Here is a 23,781-nt window from a genome sequence, read left to right on the forward strand (position 1 = left end):
CGGCTATGTTACCAGCGTGAACAGCTCAAACCCTCCCCCTCTCCCCTAACTCATTTTCATGTTTCTGATGACTAGTAAATTAAAAACTTTATTTTTTAGTTCTATTGGGTGATTTGAGTCTACAATCATTTGATCGCTTGTTCTACATATTGCATCACTACTGTATTGTGCGATAAAGTCAAAACTACGTCCTCCTGAGAAGACCAGCTAGTCGTTGCTGTTACAAGCAGATGCTGGCTGTGTAGCACAGCTGGAATCTGCAGGTTGTGGTGCAGGCTCAGCTCTTGAGCCTGCTTAATACATGCGAATCCGACATAAGATGTACTATTACTTCCAACATCGGGAAGTGGTTAAAGAGAGACTTTCCAAACCAAGCACACAGACACTTGGTGCACACTTGGCATGATCGAGCAGTTTAAGTGCACCTTCCCACCTACTTATTTTCTATCTAAAGGAGGGTGAAGATAGATGCAAATTAAGTAGACAGGGAGGTGCATTGAACGGTTTGGCCACACCAAGGGTACACCTATCTCCTGTGCTTGGTTTGAAAAGTTATTTTGTTCTAACAGACTCAGTTGTATATCAGTATTATACAGACATTCCAACATGACTTTTTAAAGTAAATACACCAGTCTCCTCAGGTCCAAGAGATCTATTGTCATGCTGGTTATGGGAAGAACTCAGCGTACGACGATGGGAAAAGAGGGGGAAGCCCAGCAACTAGGGAAATGGGGAGTGGAGACCCCTAAGCAGATCTAACAACACCCTGACTCCCCTATCGTCCCTAAATAGGTTCTGCACATATCGCCGAGCAGGATACCTTAGCCATGGCTGTCCCTAGAGCTAAGCCCTATGTAGGGAGGGGGAGGGGTGAGCACTAGTCAGCACCATTGCAACTAAAGACAAACAAGGTAAACAGACAACAGGATACACTTAGCTTTGAGAAGACACCAGAGAGATCACGACTATAATTCCCAAATGAATTCCAAGGAGAATCCAGCTGACTGCTAGAATTCCAGACCTGAACAGAGGAATTAACTCCATCACCAGCAACTCTCTGGAGAAACTGAGTGTATTTAAAGAACCAGCAAGGGTGTGTTAATTAGCAGCAGAAGGTGAAGATCACCGCTGGGTCTTAGAGAGTGAGGGATGATGAAAGAATCAAGAAGGTGTCTGCAAGGCCAAGCGCAGTGACCTTCTACAGCCGGATCCAGAATGACTGTCTGTCAAACCTGACACACCCGTGACATCTATGTTATAAATTTGGTAGCGAATCCATTTAAAAAAAAAAAAAGATTTCTGGGATCAATTCAAATGCAGTTGCATCTTATTCACAATTTTTTTATCAAGCCAAAGCTACCCTAAGGGAGAAATGACATAATAGGCTGGGGAAGGTTTTGTATGTCAGTCTTTGAAATTAATATGCACCAAAAACAAAGACATCTGTTTGCTATTAGCAGTAATGTGCACGTAGTCGATAGCAAGAATGTGACAAAATGGATTTAGTTCCTCTTTTAACCCCTTTTTATTTGCTGTATCTGATACGAAAGTTTGTCAGCGGGCGGTCACCATGTGTCGAATTGTGTAAGAGCACTCAGAATATTAAAAATAGGGGAAATTTACCAGAATTGTGTTTTTCTGTTTTACTTCCCTCTGAATGGTCATAACTTGCCTCGAGCTGTCAGATCCGTCACCGGTGGCCCTTTACTGACTTGTCGTAGGGTTCACAGCTGATTTTTTTTTTTTTTTTTTTTCAGTGGAATATTTTGGAAACAAAAAAAATCTGACGACTGTTTCACAATCATTGTTCTCCCGCAGAGAACAGATGGAGCCGTAGGACTGGGGGTTGTTTTCACATTCTTCAAGGTTATCTAACTTACATATGAAAACTTTTAAATATCCAAGAACTTATAGGAGAGAAAACCAATGGCTCCCATGTCTGACTCGGGACTTTTATACTATATGAAAAAAAAAATATTCGGACAACAAATATATATATATAAATTGAGCGTTTATTTAATAATAAATAATAATATATTACATTACATCAAATTGGGAGAATTGCACTGAGGGAACTAATAAAGGGTTGCACAGGATGAGTAATACATGTACAGAAGACAATAATGCAAGGCAGCTGGGAAGGTAGGAGGGATTTACATAAATTAGTAAATTAATACCATCACTCTATTGGCTGCCACTATACGAATCAGCAGGATAAAGGTTTGGCTACACATAACCCCGTGATGAAGCGTGGCGAAACATACATTTTTCCCCCCTAATTTTCATAAAGCAAAACACAGCAAAAGGAAGCAAAAAATTGAAGATATGGCAGAAAAAAGGCAGCCATATTTATCAACACATGTCACAATACTAATGCACTACAGGATGTAGGAGATCCCCATGATAAAGGCGGGGGCAACACAGATGCAAAATACCGATGAAATAACAACTCACTCAATTCATGTAGGGAGTGATTGCCTGGTATTAGAAATACATTCAGGTAAAGCTTGTCTGGCTTGTAGCCTATTGGTGCCGCCCATACTATTAGATCAGGCGGGCTGCCCAGCACTATATAAAGTGCCTAGAAAAAGTATTCATACCCCATGAACTTTTCCACATTTTTCACTTTTCACCCTCAAACTTATATGTTTTTATTGGGATTTTATGCAATACTAACACAAAGTGGCAAGTATTTGTGAAGCGTAAAGGAAATGGTTTTCTAATTATTTCAAAAATATAAATCTGAAAATGGTGACATGCATTTGTTTTCAGCCCCCCTGAGACAGTATTTTGTAGGACCACCTAGCTCTGTAATTACTGCTGCAGGTCTTTTTGGGGTCTGTCTCTACCAGCTTTGCACATCTAGAGTAACAAACGTATTTATTTTTTTTAGAATTTTGTCCAGCATGGAAAGTTATAAAACTTTACAAACCACTTTATTAGGGTATTTTTCTTCATTCAAGCGGCATCCTACCCCCAGCTTTTCCCCAGTATGCCTTTAGCCGCATCGATATCTGTTCCTCAAAACTGGGCACATGGGATACGATTGTCAGTGCAGCAGGCAATTGATGCACGTGGGAAACAGGTAGCAAAGGTACGGGAGACCGCAGACAGGTAGCTGAGGTCCAGGAGACTGCAGACAGGTAGCTGAGGTCCTGGAGACCGCAGACAGGTAGCTGAGGTCCAGGAGACTGCAGACAGGTAGCTGAGGGCCTGGAGACCGCAGACAGGTAGCTGAGGTCCTGGAGACCGCAGACAGGTAGCTGAGGTCCAGGAGACTGCAGACAGGTAGCTGAGGTCCAGGAGACTGCAGGCAGGTAGCTGAGGTGTAGAAGACTGCAGACAGGTAGCTGAGGTCCAGGAGACTGCAGACAGGCAGCTGAGGTCCAGAATACTGCAGACTGTTAGCAGAGGTCCTGGAGACCGCAGAGAGGTAGCAGAGGTCCTGGAGACTGCAGACAGGTAGCTGAGGTCGAGGAGACTGCAGACAGGTAGCTGAGGTCCCGGAGACTGCAGACAGGTAGCAGAGGTCCAGGAGACCGCAGACAGGTAGCTGAGGTCCAGGAGACCGCAGACAGGTAGCTGAGGTCCAGGAGACTGCAGACAGGTAGCTGAGGTCCTGGAGACTGCAGACAGGTAGCTGAGGTCCTGGAGACTGCAGACAGGTAGCTGAGGTCCTGGAGACTTCAGACAGGTAGCTGAGGTCCAGGAGACTGCAGACAGGTAGCTGAGGTCCTGGAGACTGCAGACAGGTAGCTGAGGTCCTGGAGACTGCAGACAGGTAGCTGAGGTCCAGGAGACTGCAGACAGGTAGCTGAGGTCCAGGAGACTGCAGACAGGTAGCTGAGGTCCTGGAGACTGCAGACAGGTAGCTGAGGTCCTGGAGACTGCAGACAGGTGGCAGAGGTGCTGGAAACTTCAGACAGGTGGCAGACGTCTTGGAGACTGCAGACAGGTAGCTGAGGTCCTAGAGATTGCAGACAGGTGGCAGAGGTGCTGGATACCGCAGACAGGTAACAGAGGTCTTGGAGACTTCAGATAGGTAGAAGAGGTCGTGTAGACTGCAGACAGGTAGCTGAGGTCCTGGAGACCGCAGACAGGTAGCTGAGGTCCTGGAGACTGCAGATTGGTAGAAGAGGTCGTGTAGACTGCAGACAGGTAGCTGAGGTCCTGGAAACTGCAGACAGGTAGCAGTGGTGCTGGAGACCGCAGACAGGTATCGGAGGTCTTGGAGACTGCAGACAGGTAGCAGAGGTCCTGGAGACCGCAGACAGGTAGGAGAGGTCCTGGAGACTACAGACAGGTAGCAGAGGTCCTGGAGACTGCAGACATGTAGAAGAGGTCCTGGAGACTGCAGACAGGTAGCTGAGGTCCTGGAGACTGCAGACAGGTAGCTGAGGTCCTGGAGACTGCAGTCAGGTAGCAGAGGTCCTGGAGACCGCAGACAGGTAGCAGAGGTCCTGGAGACCGCAGACAGGTAGCAGAGGTCCTGGAGACCGCAGACTGGTAGCAGAGGTCCTGGAGACTGCAGGCAGGTATCAGAGGTCCTGGAGACTGCAGACAGGTAGGAGAGGTCCTGGAGACTACAGACCGGTAGCAGAGGTCCTGGAGACTGCAGACAGGTAGAAGAGGTCCTGGAGAATGCAGTCAGGTAGCAGAGGTCCTGGAGAATGCAGTCAGGTAGCTGAGGTCCTGGAGACTGCAGACAGGTAGCAGAGGTCCTGGAGACCGCAGACAGGTAGCAGAGGTTCTGGAGACCGCAGACAGGTAGCAGAGGTTCTGGAGACCGCAGACAGGTAGCAGAGGTTCTGGAGACCGCAGACAGGTAGCGGAGGTTCTGGAAGCTGCAGACAGGTAGCTGAGATCATGGAGACTGCAGACAGGTAGCAGAGGTACTGGAGACTGCAGACCGGTAGCAGAGGTCCTGGAGACTGCAGACAGGTAGCAGATATCATGAAGACTGCTGGCAAGCAGGATTCAGAAACTCTAAAAGTCTTAATACCAAGACACAGGTGTGTGTTTTGGTTGGCCTTAAGTAGGCCGAGTCAGATGATCACATAGGTTCATGCCGGGCCATTCGCAAAGCTTGGCATGGAGCATAAAAAAGTTAATTGGACCAGAGTGAGGGGGGAAGGCCCGAATTCAGGACTGGTGTGCTACAATATCAGAACCTTCTCATGTGGAGTACAGATGATGGCAGTGAAAGGGTCAGTTCATCCCCCGTATCTCACTAACTGTGGGGATAAGTAGATTGTTCTAAGAAGCAGGGAGCTCAGAGGAGGAGACAGGAGCCATCACTGCCATCATCTGTACTCCAATTGTGAACCTTCACTGCCATCATCTGTCCTCTAAATGTGTGCATCCTGATATCAGTGCAGCTGAAGGCAGCAGATAGACTGGGGAAAAGCAGGGGGTAGGAAGCCACGTACATGCAATTTATTTACAGCAATGAAGACAAATCCTCTAATGCTCTTTAAAGGGGTTTCCCCACAAATAAAGTACATTTTAATCAATAGATATTGGAATAATAATTTCCACAATTGGATGTGTTTAAATAAAATGTTCCTGTGCTGAGATAATCTTATAAATGTGCTGCTGCTGTGTACTGTGTAATGGCTGAGTCTGACTGTACAGGAACATGGTCTGATCATACCACAGCTACTGGGCAGGAGAGGAAGCAAAAGAGTATACAGACAGTACAGCAGGGGATCGCAGCTGATTCTTTCTGTCAGATAAAAGATTTCCCTTCCGTTTTTACGGACCCGTAGAACAAAGTTATCGATAATGTCTGTAAAGCTCTATGGAATTAATGGTGCTATATAAGTGAGTAAAATAAATAAATAACTAAAAAATCATGCAACGAAAAGGACAAAAAAGCGCAAAACAATGGTGAGATTTCTTATTTTTGTAAAATTCCACAATTTTTTTTCCCCAATTTTTCAGTATATTATATGATAAAATGAATGGTGGTATGCAAGACTGCAACTCATCCCACAAAAAACAAGGCCTCATGTTGCTATTTCAACTGAAAAATAAAAAGGTTATGGTTCTTGGAAGGCGAGGAAGAAGAAACAAAACCACAAAAACAAAAATTACTTTATCTCTGAGGGGTTATACAAATTGGTTTACCCAATGTTTTCAGTTTCTAAACATTTAACCCCTTCACGACATATGACATATATTTACTTGATATGTTGTGTCCTTGACTTTGATGAGGGCTTGCACACCAAGCTCGCATATTTTCCGGCAGATGATGGCTGATTTAATTAGCCATCATGTGCCTTTAACAGCCGAGGGTGGAGCGGAGCTCTGCCCACGGCTGTTAACCTGGGATTTAACACGCGCTGGTAGAGGGCACGTCAGTCAAATTACCCACCTTTTGCCTCATTAAAAATAAAACAAAAAAAATAAAAAACACATATTTGGTATCTCTGCATTCATACTAGTCCAATCTATCAAAATATAAAATAAATTAATCCGATCGGTGAAAGGTGTAACAAAAAAAATATCAAAATGCCAGAATTACTTTTTTTTTTCTGGCTGCAACATTGAAATAAAATGCAATAGGAGGTGATCAGCACAATATATTAACCCCAAAATGGTATCATTAAAGACGTCAGCTCAGGGCGTAAAAAATAAGCCATCACCCAGCCCCACATCCCGAAAAATGAAAGTGTTACGGGTCTAGGAAAAGGAAAGAGGACTAGAACTCCAGTGCACTTCCAATAAGTGGTGCTAGAGTTCTAGTCCTCTTCCTCTCTGAAGAGGCAATTTGCATATTTTTCACCTTGAAAAATGCCTATTGGAAAAAAAACTTCTTGTCACTTCCTTGAAGCAGATCCTGGAGGAAATGTGTCACCCAGTGGGGGACTCGGTACCCGGGCCTTTTACCTTGTTTAGGAGGTCACGGCAGTCGGCTCCCGGGCCCGTACTCTGGGTCTCTCTTTGAAAAGGGGTTTTAGTAGACAGTTTGTCTCGTGACGCCACCTGTGGTTTCCGGTAATGGTTACCGGCTCTGCTGCAGACCTAAGGGGGTGATGGGATGGCAGCTGGGATGTTCCTGCTCCCCACAGGCGGAGCGGGCCCCCGGGGCAGTGTAGGTGCAGACGGTGGTGATGCTGGGGCTTGTGGTGCAGGAGAGATAGCGCAGCAGGAGTAACTGACAGAGACAGGGGATTCAGTTCAGCACCTTTTACTGGTGCGGATGTCAGGTACAGTCCAGGGTATTCGGTAGGAAGGGTGCACTTCAGGATTTCTCCCCAGTGAGCGGGTATAAGGCCTCCTGGTCCGTGTCTCCCTCTCTCTAAGCTCCTGGCCAGCCTGCAACTGGGCCTAGCTTTTGTGTCGTGCTGTTCCTTCACCTGTCGCTTGGTAGTAGGACCTTTTTCTGGTAACCACTATCCCTGGACGCCGGGGCCTTCGTGGTTCCTAGTCCTGTCAAGGGTTTAGCTTCAGGTCGACCAGGGACTTGTAGTCCTCCTGGTATGCCGGTAGTTCCTACTGGGTATAGAGGACCCTGTAGGCGCGGACCCGGTGTCCGGTTTGTGTCCTGGGGTGAGCCTATGATGCTCCTCTGACCCCTCAACTCCTCTCTCCTCTCCTCTTTGCCTCCGGCCACACTCGGGGCCCTCAATACAGCAGCAGACGTGCTGCGTCTTCGCTGCTCTCAGCGTCAGCGCGCTCTCTGAACAACTAACTTCTGACTGCCTGGCTCCACCCTCCATATATATATCCCTAACGGCTCCCTCTGGTGGTATGAGGTGGAAGGGTGGAGGTGTTTGTTTGTAACGAGGGCCTCTTGTGGAGAAGTCCATCCATGCACCCTTTTGGGTCCTGTGGTACCTGTGAACAGCAGGGTGCCACAGAAACATCTTAAAATTAGGCCCTGTCCAATCAAATCTGTAAAGAATGCTTAAGGAAAAAAAATTAGCTAAAAACTTTTTCAAAACCCTTAAAAACCAGGAAACACTTCAGGGAAAGAAAAACGCCTCCAAATTTTCCTCAATAAAGGAGCATTTCCTTTTCGAATGCCTCAAAAAAACTCCATATGAACATGGCCCAATAGAGGGAAAACAGATGTTGAGTCACATGTGATGTCTTTATCAGGTGATACACTGCAGCATAGGGACTGGTACAGCAAACCAATTTGCTATATGAAAAAAGAATGGTCCTACCTGTAAACTGAAGATTGATTTATGCCTTATCCATAGATTATGTCCTAAATGTGTGATCTGGTTCCCACCTTTGGGACACCTTTCTATTCATACCCATCCTGGTTACAGTGCGCAGTGTGTGCACTGTCAGGATTCTCCAGCTCCGGGGGCAGGAGGATGCATGATCGCGAGTATGCGGTTTGCATACATGCAGTCACATGTTGACTAGATGGGCTGGACAAGTCTAGTTGGAATGTGGCCGGGAGTATGCAAATCACCCTGCATCTGAGAATCCTCACAGTGCACGGTGTGCGTGATGTGAGAATTCACAAGACTGCAGTCTTGTACCCCAAGCCTGGACAACCCCTTTAAGTGTGGGTCCCAGAGTTAAAACATTTTTGACATTTTCTGTAAATATCACATGAATGGCCCATATGGAAATACTCCTTTAATGTGGCACTAGGATGGTTCTGACAACATTATAGGAGAAGGAAATACGTAAGGTCTGTAAATATGCTGATTGATATTCAAGATGTCCTCAGGAATGTTTACAGAGCCGTGAGCCAAAGAGTCGCCTGCAACTTATTAAATCAGCAGTCAGTGTGTGCAATAAAACAGAGGGTTATCTGCGGGCAGCGGTGCTGTGTACATATACTCCAATTACTGGTATGTGACCATTGATCTGCAATTGATAGAGACTAATGGTTGTAGCGAAACGTAGAAGCTTTTCTTTACTTTGATCTGGAGTCCTGGTTCATGATGCTGAAACCATGATGCAGCACAAAAATGGCGTAGAGTATACAAAAAGGAGCAATCTTTTATTTGCCTTATGTCACACAGCATAGAGGCTGTCAGTCAGTTGGTGGGGAATAGAGCTGGAGTGACAGAGGCTTCAGATCTACCATAGCCCTTTAGACTTATTTGCATATAAATTTAAAGTCTGATTTTTTTGATAACGGAGGAACGGACTGGCCATGTAACGGCACTACTGGACTTGTCTTTGAAAGAGCTACATGCACATATACTGTAAATAGCTTAGAGGGTGAAACCCTGCTGACAGAATGTTATCAAGTTCCCAATGGGGAACAATTAATCCAGTTACAAAATGGCGTAAGGTCGGATGTCCGATGGCAGCTCCATTCATTCTCTATGAGGCTGAGGGCAGTTGACATGTAGGCCTGGACACGTGCTCAACAAAGACTGACGAAATACCATTTGGGATTCAGGGAAAGATGGACACTCATGAATGAATTTCAATTAATAAGCTAATTATGGACAATCTTTTTGTAACTGCTGCAATTATTCTTTTTAATCGACAATCCAAGAATAAACCTCCACATTTTTTTTTTATATAAGATTCATCGTGATATGTTCTTTGAAGAATCGCATCTGGTAAAAAGTCCTGTATAAATAAATATACAAAATAAGTATATTTAACATCCTCCTATCATAGATCATAATTTGTTTTTACCAGACAATCCCTTTAAGAACTATGTAGAAAACTGATGCATGACTAGATAATATGACTACACAGAGTTTATTTTGTAGTCTGTCACCATGGCGACACATAGGATATGTGAATGGTATCCATATAAACTTAGAGCATGTCATGATAGAGACTTATATACTGATTTTGTTTTTGTCTTGCAGGATGTCGTAACTACATCATAAGTCACTATGACCGATCTTGTGACTCCAACGCCGGCAATGATCCCCAAACACATACTGGATATTTGGGTCATCATTCTTATAATATTCGCTACCATCTTGGTGATGACATCACTTCTTTTATTTCCAGCTGCAGCCGTCATTATGTACAGAGTACGGACACATCCAATCAGAAGTAGCCGATAGGACTACAAATTGTGGAATGACATCCTGGATGTTGGTATCATTTTATGGACAGCGAGGGCCCGAATTGTGAAGAGGGGACCTGTAAATTACCCTCTTGCCCCAGAAGGTGCAGAGAAAGTCCAAGAATCTAAATGTCCATTGTCCAAATACTGACTATCATTCTATACTTACTGCCATACATATCAACCTCTGAATCCAAAATTGCAAAGACAGCCCCATTAGTCTATGGAGCACCCCCAAATTAACATAACCCCACCCCCTTGACAGTATGGTTTGCAGGACTACTGAAAAGTGTGCATGCTGATGATTTTGTACATGGTATTTATGGACATAGTATTAAATCCAACGTCATGAAGAAGCAATGAGAACAAACCCAAGATGATACGTAAACATGTAATTTCACCTATTTTATGGCCTCGGTCAATTATTTTTTATTATTTTTGGTCATTTCTGAATCTCCGTGTGCTTTAATTGTCTTTTTCTGAGAATGCTGAAAATAGATATTTTTCTGCTCCGTCATAGTTGTGGTTTACTCTGAAAATATCACTCTGAATTCAGTGCAGTAATAAAATATGCAACTGGTAATATGGAAGACTACACTGTTTATACCACCACACACAGTCATATTGTTTTTCCTGCAGCCACCAATAGGTGATTTCAATAATAGCTTATCTCCCCTTAGTGATGGCTTATCTCCCCTTAGTGATGGCTTTTAGCCAGAATTACATAATTTAAAGCAGCCCCCTAGCATTTTTTCTTGCCTATATAGTGCAGCATTGGCTACTATTAAAGACCAATGTTGAGGTTTTGGTGAATACCTCTTTTAGTTGATATGCCTTTTCTGGGTTGTCTGCCATCTTGATTCCTTCTTCCCCCTGATATGATTCTCCTAAGGGGGACCAGAAAGACAGCTGTATAACTCGTGCAAGGATTGCATCGCACTGCACGGACTGTATGATGTATTTCTAAACAGCTGTCAAGCTCAGGTCAGGAGAGCAGACAGCCGGTACGAGGATTGAGATGCAATCCTCGAATGAGTTATATAGCTGTCTGTCTCTGCCCTGATGTAGACTATTTTTTCTCATGATGCAGAGAGGGTAGAGTCTCAATGCACTAAATTTGCTCTGCGTCCCATCCAATGGAAGCCAGTGATAGGTCAGTGACAGAAATGTGGTGCGTTGACCCTGCAGAATCTTAGTGTATGTGATGTAGCTAAAGCCTGTCTCCTCTGCCTCCTGCTTGTGATCGGTTTCTTCCTATCAGCTCTTACAAGCAGGAGGCAGAGGAGATAGGCTGAAGCTGCATTTCCTAGGATACACTAAAGATTCTGTCTACTGCACTAACAGATAGTATATGTGTAAGTCAGGAGAGTTTTATAACTCTGCAGCTAATCATTGTATTGACTTACATACTATACCAATCATAATATCTTGTGTTACATTTGGATTAGTGGACCCACTGTGCCACAGTGCCGGGTCTGCCTAGGTGGGGGGTAGAGAAGGGGCTACCTGGTGTTCACTGCAGCTCCAGATGGTGGAGACAGGCTGGGCTGCAGGTAGCCACCAGGTACCACTCCAAGACAGATGCCAATACTGCAGCCGCTGGCCCCAAGGGTCATGTTAGCTGCCACAGACTAGGGCTCCGTTCAGACTAATGGGTTCAGTTCAGGATCACTGCAGAGGTTCAGATAGGGGAAACATTCAGATACTGGCCGCTCCGGGACCAGAGGACTTTGGGAACAAGACTGGCCACACCAGGACCAGGGGACAATGTTCAGGCCCTGGACACCGGGACCAGGGGACTTCGGGACCAGAACTGGCTTCACCAGGAACAGGGGACAATGTTCAGGCACTAGCCGCACATGGACCAGGGATTCAGGTTCAGGAACTGTTCACACCAGGACCAGGGGTTCGGGTGAAGGACAGTGGCCACACCGGGACCAGAGGACCTAACAACTTACTAGTAGGGGAGACTACATACTATTGAAAGCTGTTGCTTCAGCGACTCCCTAAGGGAGAGGGAGTATTTTATACAGGATGACTCCCAGCAATAAGCTGAGAGCCATCCAGCAGGTCAGATCATTATGCTACATGCCTCTCAGCAACAGGCTGAGGGCATTTACCATATGCACGGGCTGCCCCTTTAAGAGAAGGGGAGCACGCGCGCCCGTGAACTAGGCATGCCACCAGTGCAAAGCAGGAAGCAGGAAATGCGCCGGGGACCACGCTGCGGGGCTGGGGCGGTGAGTAAGTTGGCGTCCCTGCATGGATGGAGAAAGGGGCACCATGCAGGGGTGCCGGCCATTGCACTACAACTGTATTGAAGAAACATAGAGGAGGAAGAAGGGCAAACTTAGGAGTATAGTCGAGGTGTCTTGAGAGCTGCCAGGAATGATGTGATAGATGATAATGTCCCCCTTTAGGTCAAGGAAAGTCGGAAACTGATATCCTGCCCACAGAGGAGTGGATGTACTGTACTGGCCGTCAGACTAGAGATCACATAACATAGCTGCCCATAATAAATGGAAGGAAATGTATGGAGCTGGGGTAAAATTAATTACACTGCTAGAAAAATGCTGGTGAATTGGTATTATGTGTAAAAAAAAAAAAGAAATTTCTGGAGTGCTACTCTAACTTTGTGACAAAAAACAGAATTTGAAGATATGTGGGTGTGAAAAGTGAAGTTTAACCCTTACATATGCATAGTTTAGGGCGTTTAAAGGAATTGTTCATTACCGGGACAGCGCCATCTTAAATGCAATAGTGCCCCATAGAAAATTAAAAAATCTTATACTCGCCTCCTGCACTGATGCTGTTCCAGGAATGTCGGCACCGGGTTTGCTGGAACTCACGTGACATTGTTAGGCTGTAGCACTGTCACGCGAGTGTCCGACTGACCAGGCAACCATTATCGCTGAAATAGTCCCATTGCGAGAAGTTTTTCTTTTTTCTATAGGGTACTGCACGTAAGAAAGGGTTGCCCAAGAAGTGGAGAACCCCTTTATGTCTGACTCCCCTCCCAGTCTCACACGGGACTGCCTCAATCCCCCCCAGAAACACCCATTAGTGGATAGGGATTGTGTAAACCTTTTTGGCCCTGGACAATGCAAATTTGTAGGAATTGTTTCCAATACATCAAAGCAGTACATTTCTCAGAGCTCTCTATGAGGCCCAATTTGAGCCTTATTTTGGTACTTTATGATTTTGCATGTGACCTGGATCAGGGGCATAACTAGATTCACCTAATTTAAAGGGAATCTGTCACCAGGTTTTTATTACCCCTATCTAAGAGCAGTATAATGTAGGGGCAGAGACCCCGACTCCAGCGATGTGTCACTTGTTCAGCTCGTTGTAGTTTTGATAACATCTCTGTTTTATCTGCTGTAGATCTACCAGTTCTCTGAATGCTGAGCTCTGTAAAACCACGCCCACGCCACTGATTGGCAGCTTTTAGTATACACTGTGCATAGGCAGAAAGCTGCCAATCAGTGCTGTGGGTGGAGCTATACAGAGATCATGAATATAGAGGACTACATGGCAGCAGGTTTTCTGGTCCTCTAATGATAATCTCTTGCTGATAAAAGTATCAAAACTACAGCAAGCAGCCCAGTAAGTGACACATTCCTGGAATCAGGGTCTCTGTCTCTACATTATGCTTCTCTCAGATTAGGTGGAAAAAACCTGGTAACAGATTTCCTTTAAAGAGTCTATTAGAAAAATGCCTTCTTCCCTTCTCTCATCTTTTAAATGTAATTTAGCAGAACCCTAAGATCATAAGGCGTCATATAGGAGCACTGAATATACGATCTCTTTAGGAAGTTAAACAGTTCGGGGACGCAAGTAATTTTAAAGTAAACCTGTCTAAATGTGCAGCTTTAAATTTGTCGGTTCCTCAGTGGAAAATTCAGTCTCTTTAGAAACAGTTTTAATGTAAGTGTCAACTATATATATAAGAAATCTGGGAGGTATGATCCCATTAGAGCACGCTAACATATACAAATTAAACCTTGTAACATTCCTAATACAAATCCGCAACCATTTCCAGAAATGGAAACAATGTAAATCATCAATGGTTTAATTGAAATCTAATTTTACCAAAATGTTTGTGTTCCAAGCTGTTGGATACATTAACATCGAATACCAATAATTGCTTAAAAAATCCCTGGTGATGGTAAGTTGGTTCCAAGCTGTTGGAGACATTAACATCGAAGACCAATAATTGCTTAAAAAGTCCCTGGTGATGGTAAGTTGGCTCTCCCATGATTTCCACTCATGTTATTTAGCTGTGACATAGGAAAGACTGACAAATTTATAACCAAGAGACTTAAATAGAGCAGTGGAAGATAATGGAGTCGTCACATTTGGCATGGCCATCGTTTGATCTTTTCGTCTCTATAGGGTAGAATTACCTTTCACCCTGACAAATATGTATAAAATCCTTGGAAGTGGTAGACTGACGATAAAAAGCGGCATTGCGTAAAGATCTTTTGGGTTCTTAAAGAGAAGCTATCATCAGAAAATTACATATTGTATAAATCAGGTTTTTGAGTTACATGTATTTTTTTTTAAAAATTACATTTTTTTACATTTTTCATTATATTTCCCCTCTGCAATATCACATTTCAGTTGTCTCTGATCTAGCTGCTATAATGTCTCCCATACACAGAGACATGAGGGATTCCTGCTCTTCTTTCTCTGTAGCACACAGAGAAGTGTAGCAGCATGTACATTATTATAAGCACTACTGAGCTGTGTGACTGTGAATCCAGCACTTGAGTGAAACACATTTGCTGAAAGCATGATTTGCCTGTGTTTGGCTGGTCTCTCACTGTGTGCTCAGTTCTCCAAGTCCTTAAGCTACCTCCTCTCTCCATAGAGTATAATAGGAGGTATAACCTGATACCTCGTCAAAGAAAGACGGATTTGAGCTGTTTTTCAGAGTGAATGGTGAGGCGGGGGAAAAGGAGAACAAGTGGCTTATAAGCAGAGAAAGATTAAACTCAATAAAGTCCGATTTATTGGACAATATCCACACTGGTGAACATCACCAAAATAGATCATAAATCATAAGGAAGGGGAAAAGAGTGTGAATAGATATAAAATATAACTTTTAATATTAATTCAATTAAAATACTAATATTTTTATATGGTATAAAATCAAATTCTTACATACATCCAAATGGATGCATATGGGGTCGATATTAAATTGTAAGCTCAGACCCTATAAGTCCTGTATTATGTGTCACAGCCAATAAATTTATACAGATCCACCACCCATGTCCCTCAAAGTTAGAGGTGGGGAATTATATTGTGTTGTCCCTATTAGGTGTATATTTCCCTATAAACTCCACATAAATAATTGTAAGAAATAGTTGTGGGTCACCGCTAAATTCTAATTAAGATGAATATAAATAAATATACAGTTTGGACACTGTGGATTACCGTGGATGTGACAGCTGTAACTGTTATAAGAATATCTACTGTCACATATTAGGGTCCCTCTTATATTGACTCCACAGATAAATGAAGCGGGATCCCCGCAAAAATCAACCCAAAAGATATTACAGGGGTGTATTGTCCCCGTTAATAACGGTGTGCAGCACCCTTATTATCAAACCCCGCAGCGGTGTGAGGTGCGGACAGAGATCTGTCAAGGCAGCTATGTGCAAGGCTGCACTGTCACTCCTCAATCTCCGCAACGATGTTAGGAGCGAGTAATGATCTATCAGCAGCAGCTATGATCGTAATCATCTGACTCAATGAGACGCTAGAAAAAGCCGGTACCCCCGGCGAAACGCACGTCAGGGACGTCTATGTCCTGCGTATTGACATGCCAGCCTGAAATCCTTTGTTCCCTTCCCTATCCACCCACTATGTCCCCGTTTGGTAACATAGCATAGCGTCTCATTGAGTCAGATGATTACACTGACCGCGTGCATACCACGTGTACGCGGTCAGCGTGTGAGACTGCTTGCCGGTGTTGGGGGCGAGAATGCAGCTACGATCATAGCTGCTGCTGATAGATCATTACTCGCTCCTAACATCGTTGCGGAGATTGAGGAGTGACAGTGCAGCCTTGCACATAGCTGCCTTGACAGATCTCTGTCCGCACCTCACACTGCTGCGGGGTTTGATAATAAGGGTGCTGCACACCGTTATTAACGGGGACAATACACCCCTGTAATATCTTTTGGGTTGATTTTTGCGGGGATCCCGCTTCATTTATCTGTGGAGTCAATATAAGAGTGACCCTAATATGTGACAGTAGATATTCTTATAACAGTTACAGCTGTCACATCCACGGTAATCCACAGTGTCCAAACTGTATATTTATTTATATTCATCTTAATTAGAATTTAGCGGTGACCCACAATTATTTCTTACAATTATTTATGTGGAGTTTATAGGGAAATATACACCTAATAGGGACAACACAATATAATTCCCCACCTCTAACTTTGAGGGACATGGGTGGTGGATCTGTATAAATTTATTGGCTGTGACACATAATACAGGACTTATAGGGTCTGAGCTTACAATTTAATATCAACCCCATATGCATCCATTTGGATGTATGTAAGAATTTGATTTTATACCATATAAAAATATTAGTATTTTAATTGAATTAATATTAAAAGTTATATTTTATATCTATTCACACTCTTTTCCCCTTTTTTCCCCTTCCTTATGATTTATAAGCAGAGAAAGAAGTAGAACTCTTTGATAAAGTTTCTTATATTTGTTTTCACCTTTCATTTATGCAAAGTTTGTTGCAACGACAGTGGCCAATTAAGCCTCAGTCTGTGCTACAAGTTGGATTAATGGAACGTAATAGGCTTTTGATGTTCCAGTAAACCAGTTAAAGAGCTTTTTCACTAATTAAGAAACCAGAATGATATTATGTGTGACTTAATTTAGCTTAAGTCCACTCTGATAACCCCATATAGGGCCACATGTTACTATCCGTATTACAGCTGAAGAACCTTGTAGTGATGGTTATTCGATACAGTAGAACTATTATAAATCCAGGTGTTAAGACTATGATACAGACCCTAACATGGGGGCATATAACTACCCTTAAAGAGTTATTTTCCCTCAATGCCTTGCAAGACAATAATAGCTGCGTGTAGATCCTGGCCAACTGAGGCATTTGCGTGACTCTCAATAAAATAAGTTATAGGAGGAGCTATTCTGCAATTCAGGAGCATCCCCACCTTCGGTAGAAGCAGAGGCGTAGTGAGGGTTTCCGCTCAGGAGGGGCAAAACATCTGAGTAGGCCACTACCAAGTATCTGTGTGTACAACTCAGCGGCACAGCCTAATCATACTGGGTGTATGGGAACCTCAGCAGATGACTTGTGCCCATTAGATGGTAAAATTGTGCCCTAGAAAGTATTAATGCCCTGTGCTAATGCCTAAGAAAACAATGCCCACATTTTGCCCCTAGAAAGTAATGATGCCCCCCAGTATGCCAATTTGACAGTCACAATACCCTGAGTGCCCCTATACAATTATGCTTCTTGAGTCCCCATTTAAATTTAATAATGTCCTGAGTCCCCTCATATATACAGTACAGACCAAAAGTTTGGACACACCTTCTCATTTAAAGATTTTTCTGTATTTTCATGACTATGAAAATTGTACATTCACACTGAAGGCATCAAAACTATGAATTAACACATGTGGAATTATATACTTAACAAAAAAGTGTGAAACAACTGAAAATATGTCTTATATTCTAGGTTCTTCAAAGTAGCCACCTTTTGCTTTGATGACTGCTTTGCACACTCTTGGCATTCTCTTGATGAGCTTCAAGAGGTAGTCACCGGAAATGGTCTTCCAACAACCTTGAAGGAGTTCCCAGAGATGCTTAGCACTTGTTGTCCCTTTTGCCTTCACTCTGCGGTCCAGCTCACCCCAAACCATCTCGATTGGGTTCAGGTCTGGTGACTGTGGAGGCCAGGTCATCTGGCGTAGCACCCCATCACTCTCCTTCTTGGTCAAATAGCCCTTACACAGCCTGGAGGTGTGTTTGGGGTCATTGTCCTGTTGAAAAATAAATGATGGTCCAACTAAACGCAAACCAGATGGAATAGCATGCCGCTGCAAGATGCTGTGATAGCCATGCTGGTTCAGTATGCCTTCAATTTTGAATAAATCCCCAACAGTGTCACCAGCAAAGAACCATCACACCTCCTCCTCCATGCTTCACGGTGGGAACCAGGCATGTAGAGTCCATCCGTTCACCTTTTCTGTGTCGCACAAAGACACTGTGGTTGGAACCAAAGATCTCAAATTTGGACTCATCAGACCAAAGCACAGATTTCCACTGGTCTAATGTCCATTCCTTGTGTTCTTTAGCCCAAACAAGTCTCTTCTGCTTGTTGCCTGTCCTTAGCAGTGGTTTCCTAGCAGCTATTTTACCATGAAGGCCTGCTGCACAAAGTCTCCTCTTAACAGTTGTTGAAGAGATGTGTCTGCTGCTAGAACTCTGTGTGGCATTGACCTGGTCTCTAGTCTGAGCTGCTGTTAACCTGCGATTTCTGAGGCTGGTGACTCGGATAAACTTATCCTCAGAAGCAGAAGTGACTCATGGTCTTCCTTTCCTGGGGTGGTCCTCACGTGAGCCAGTTTCTTTGTAGTGCTTGATGGTTTTTGCAACTGCACTTGAGGACACTTTCCAAGTTTGCCCAATTTTTTGGACTGACTGACCTTCATTTCTTAAAGTAATGATGGCCACTCGTTTTTCTTTACTTAGCTGCTTTTTTCTTGCCATAATACAAATTCTAACAGTCTATTCAGTAGGACTATCAGCTCTGTATCCACCAGACTTCTGCACAACACAACTGATGGTCCCAACCCCATTTATAAGGCAAGAAATCCCACTTATTAAACCTGACAGGGCACACCTGTGAAGTGAAAACCATTTCCGGTGACTACCTCTTGAAGCTCATCAAGAGAACGCCAAGAGTGTGCAAAGCCGTCATCAAAGCAAAAGGTGGCTACTTTGAAGAACCTAGAATATAAGACATATTTTCAGTTGTTTCACACTTTTTTGTTAAGTATATAATTCCACATGTGTTAATTCATAGCTTTGATGCCTTCAGTGTGAATGTACAATTTTCATAGTCATGAAAATACAGAAAAATCTTTAAATGAGAAGGTGTGTCCAAACTTTTGGTCTGTACTGTAGTTCCCCTCTACACAACATTATGCCCCCCACAGCTCCCACATACAAAGCATGTTTGGCCGACAGCTCCCTATACACAGAATGATGGGTCCCACAGTAGCCCCCACCCATTGTATGACAGCCCTCAGTAGCCCCACACTTTCATTGGCCCCACTAGTCCCCCCACACTGTATGATGACCTCAAGTATTCCCCACACTGTATTATGGCCCCCAGTATTCCTCACACACTGTATGGATGCCCCCCAGTAGTCCCCCCTACACTGTTTTGAATGTCCCCATATTGTATAGATGGCCCCCTCTATTCTTTTCCTCTATTTCCTCTATTCTTTCCCACATTGAAACTGTTAGAAATATTTATGTATCTCAAAATTATATCAACTTAGATCAGACCTGACTATCTGTAAGGCAAAAGCAGTAACATTTCCCCTTTGCTCTGTGTAGGGTGCTCTAAGCCCCATTCTGAAAGGTGTTGTCCTACTCATCCGATGCTGATCTGATGATGATGATACAATTTTATAGATGCACTTTAATATCTTTAGCTTTTTTCCCCTCATACTGTGTGGATGGCCCCCGATATTCCCCCTACACTGGTTTATGGCCCCAGAAGTCCATACAAACTGTATGGATGGCCCCCAGTATTCCTCCCACACTGTATTATGGCCCTTAGTAGTCCCCCCATACTGTATGGAATGGTCCCCAGTAGTCCATTAGCCCCTACACTGTGTGGATAGCCCCAGTATTCCCTAGACACTATGGATGGCCCCCAGTAGTCCCTCCACACTGTATCTATGACCCCCACAAACACTATTAAAAGAAAAGAAAAAAATAACATCTTGGACTCACCAAATAATGGATCCTGAGAAGTCCGCTGGCAGAAAGGACCAAGGCGTGAGCGAATCAATGCAGTGATGTCATCGCGCCGGGGCACGCAAAGTTCCCGAATCGTCCGTACATCTCCCTGCTTTTCTGTGGACCACAGGCCTTAATCGACCTGTGGTCTACAGAATATGGAGCGGTACTGCTGCTCCACCGCAGAGTTTAACTGTATCAGAGCTGCGCATGCCAGTACACTTTAGAGTGGTGGTAGCTCCAGATGGGGCTCTCCGAGCATGGGGCCCGGGCCGATCGCACCCTCTGCCCCTCCGGTAGCCAGGCTACTGAGTAGAAGCTGTTGTTCACATCTCGGCTATGAAATGCAAAGATGGAAACAACCCTTTACTTGGGATAAAAACATAGTTATGAATAAGTCTTCTCTCTATATTATTAAGTAGAATTATGTATTAATTTGGTTCTCTCTAACGGCTGAGTAGTGAGAATATTTTCTGAAATAATGATACGCAATTAATAGAAGTCTTAAAAAGGAATGCTGGAAAATAGAGATGAGCAAATTTATTCAAGTGGAAATATATTTCTAAAGGTACTATTGACATGACATTCTCACCAGATGTCGGTAACAACCAATCCAATCCACACAGGAAAAGAAATCAAACCATAGATGTCCGTAAATTAAGTGTAATAATGAGAAATGACACAGGGAAAAAGTATTGAACACATGAAGAAGGAGAGGTGCAAAAATTCATGGAAAATCATGACAACAGCTGAAATCTATCAGTAATTAGAAAGCAATCCTACCACTTAGTGAAAAATAATATCAAGTCATGGCCTATAAAAAGGTGTCTCATTACCAAGGTGCCACAAAATAAACATCTCATGATGGGTAAAACCAGTGAGCTGTCTCAAGACTTTTGCAACCTTATTGTTGCAAAACATACTGATGGCATTGGTTACAGGAGAATTTCTAAATTCTTGAAGGTTCCAGGGAGCACTGTTGGGGCAATAATCCGTAAGTGGAAAGAACATAATTTCACACCATCAATTTCTAGAATAAAAGTCGCTCCAAAACTGGAATTAAATTTTCTAATTTCACGTTCTCAAATAGTTTAAAAAAAATACGAAATCTCCAAAAATACAAAAAAAATGAGAACAGAAGCTCCTCTCTTATTGAGCACAAATTTCCTCTATTCTTTCCCACATTGAAACTGTTAGAAATATTTATGTATCTCAAAATTATATCAACTTAGATCAGACCTGACTATCTGTAAGGCAAAAGCAGTAACATTTCCCCTTTGCTCTGTGTAGGGTGCTCTAAGCCCCATTCTGAAAGGTGTTGTCCTACTCATCCGATGCAGATCTGATGATGATGATACAATTTTATAGGTGCACTTTAATATCTTTAGCTTTCTGGCGGCTACTGGAGTTTTGCTGCTGCTGAAGATCAAAATTGGCTTTGCTCTGCTGGAAAGATGATTGATTAGTGTACAAGACGTTCATCCTCTATTTCAGACTCACAGCTACTTAGATATTCCAGCATATCCCAGGAACACCCTACTCATAAGTATTGTTGTAGCAGCTGTATAAACACGTCAATGTGCGCAATCGCTTATTATATAACTTTCTATACCTCGCACAGCCTTGTGTGATCTCTACGCAAGCATCTGCTTCAACACATTCATGTATATACCCCGAGGATATAACGAATGGATTACTGGGATACTAAACAAAGAAGAATGCAAGTTCAGCTTTTCACTAAATTGAAACTCTGGTTTTATGTTTTTAGCTCATACTAAGTTCATAGCATTAAAACCCAAAATAATTTTTTTTTTTTTTTTTGGGGGGGGGGGGTTCGCTTTAATTTACCAGATTATATCCATTTTTCATGGATTTCTCATACCTGAGCATGTCTGTCTATTACATAGTCATATGGCAAAGCTCATTAAGGGTCCAATATTGACTTTTAGGATTGCTACTTCCAATAGGTGGCACTAGAGTTCAAGTACGCCTCCCCTCTGAAGAGGCAATTTGGATATTTAATTTCCCAGAGGAGCATTACAAGGCCTATAGTCTCCTTACACTGGCATGTCAGGCATGTCACTCTTCACAAGCAGAGACGTTACCCCTTACACCCAAGTCAGAAGCCTCTCATACAACCCATTCAGATCTCATGCTTTGTACGGAGGAGGGACAACACCCAAAACACGTGTCTGCAAATTGAGATTCTGGTTTGGCTTTTATCCTAAGCCATGTGGCAAGGCTTGTCAAAGGGCCGATATTGACTTTTAGGATAGCTACTTCCAATAGGAGGCTCTAGAGTTCAAGTTCGCTTCCTCTCTGAAGAGGCAATTTGCATATTTAATTTCCCAGAGGAGCATTTGTGGCGCCCTTGAGGGTTCAGTCGCCACAGGAGTACTGCACCTCAGTAGAGATGTGGTATCTCCTCTTCCAGGTAAGGATGGAGCAATTCTCAGGACCCTATTTCATCACTCAACACTACACCACTCCTGTCCTGTAGGGGGCCTAAATGCACCAGGGTGCTGCCCCGGCCCGGGATATAGGAGATGGGGGGGAATAAAAGATAGGGGGAACCATGTAGTGGGTGAGGGTGGAGAGCACACTTTTAGGAAACACTTACTAATTCATATTTAACTTACGGCCATCTTAGGTTCAAGGTCTTTGATTGTGATCTTCAACAGTGATTGTGGTCTCCGTCTCTGATTGTGGTCACCCACCAGAGTTCAGCAATAGGCCTCATCCGACTGAAGATACACGGTCCTCGTTCTCTGGCCTTGAGACGAGGAGCGGGTCAGAGTTAACCACTGCCTCTACCCGGTCAAGGTCCTGACCTAAGAAGGCCTGGAGGGAGCAGAGGAGACAAGCTCCACAGGCAAAATGATCCCAGGGGGATACGGACGGAGCGGAGTCGCCACCTGTATTTCTTACTCTGGCCTAGTCAGAGGGATTCCTGCTGCAAGAGGGGTGTCCAGCCCCCGATATCTGACTCTGTCACTTCACGTCTCAGTCAGAAAAGCCCGGAGGCTTAGTGGATCCCAGGGGGAATACGGACGGAGCGGCGTACGCCACCTGTATCTCTCTACCTGCGTTTACCCAGAGGGACCCGGCCTTACACCTAGTTCTAACCACACAAACAGTCAAGTGAAGACTCAGTGGGAGAACTCACCAAGGAGAGGAACACACACCAGAGAGGTCTCGACAGGTGCTCCTGATCTACCTGGAAAGTGCTGGACCCCCTTCCTGGTGGCCGCAGTACTCCGTGTGTAGCAGAGAGAAGCTAAAAAGTTCATCTGAATGTGATTAAAAACCCTGGATGACTTCACACCCCGCTTCAGCCTGTTATTTCCTGCACGGCACTGCACCCACCATCCTTCCTCACACTCCCCTGAGGCCTGCTCCGCCTGCGGGCAGCCGTCCCATCTAAGCTGCCTGTAACACCGGCCTCAGTGGACTGAAGCAGCGCTGGTGTCCATCACCGGAAACCGTAGGTGGCGTAGTCGGAAAATACTACTCAACCCTGAAAGCCCATTAAATCTTTTATGTGACCGCCCTGGGCACGGACCGGGTCCAGGCCACGACTGCAACCCCAAGACACCTACACTGACCTGGCTCCGAGTAACCCATTTCCCAGGGAGGGCTGAGAGTGTCACACATTACCTATAAGTCTCCTTACACTGGCATCTCAGGCATGTCACTGTCCACAAACAAGAGACGTTACCCCTTACACCCAGAAGCCT

General features: G+C 44.1%; 1 protein-coding gene across 1 annotated transcript in view; it reads left to right on the forward strand.

The window, feature by feature from the left end:
• SMIM3 (small integral membrane protein 3) overlaps positions 1-10,592 on the forward strand; it is a 36,591-nt gene extending 25,999 nt beyond the window's left edge. Inside the window, exon 2 of the mRNA XM_073649810.1 lies at positions 9,804-10,592. Within this exon, the coding sequence (XP_073505911.1) occupies positions 9,831-10,007 (177 nt within the window). The 5' untranslated portion in view covers positions 9,804-9,830 and the 3' untranslated portion in view covers positions 10,008-10,592. The remainder of the gene's footprint in view (positions 1-9,803) is intronic.
• The last annotated feature ends 13,189 nt before the right edge of the window (positions 10,593-23,781 follow it).

The sequence above is a fragment of the Phyllobates terribilis genome, unplaced genomic scaffold (assembly GCF_046119375.1).
Source record: "Phyllobates terribilis strain yellow unplaced genomic scaffold, ASM4611937v1 Scaffold_10__3_contigs__length_209671492, whole genome shotgun sequence".
NCBI classification, from domain to species: Eukaryota; Metazoa; Chordata; class Amphibia; order Anura; family Dendrobatidae; genus Phyllobates; species Phyllobates terribilis.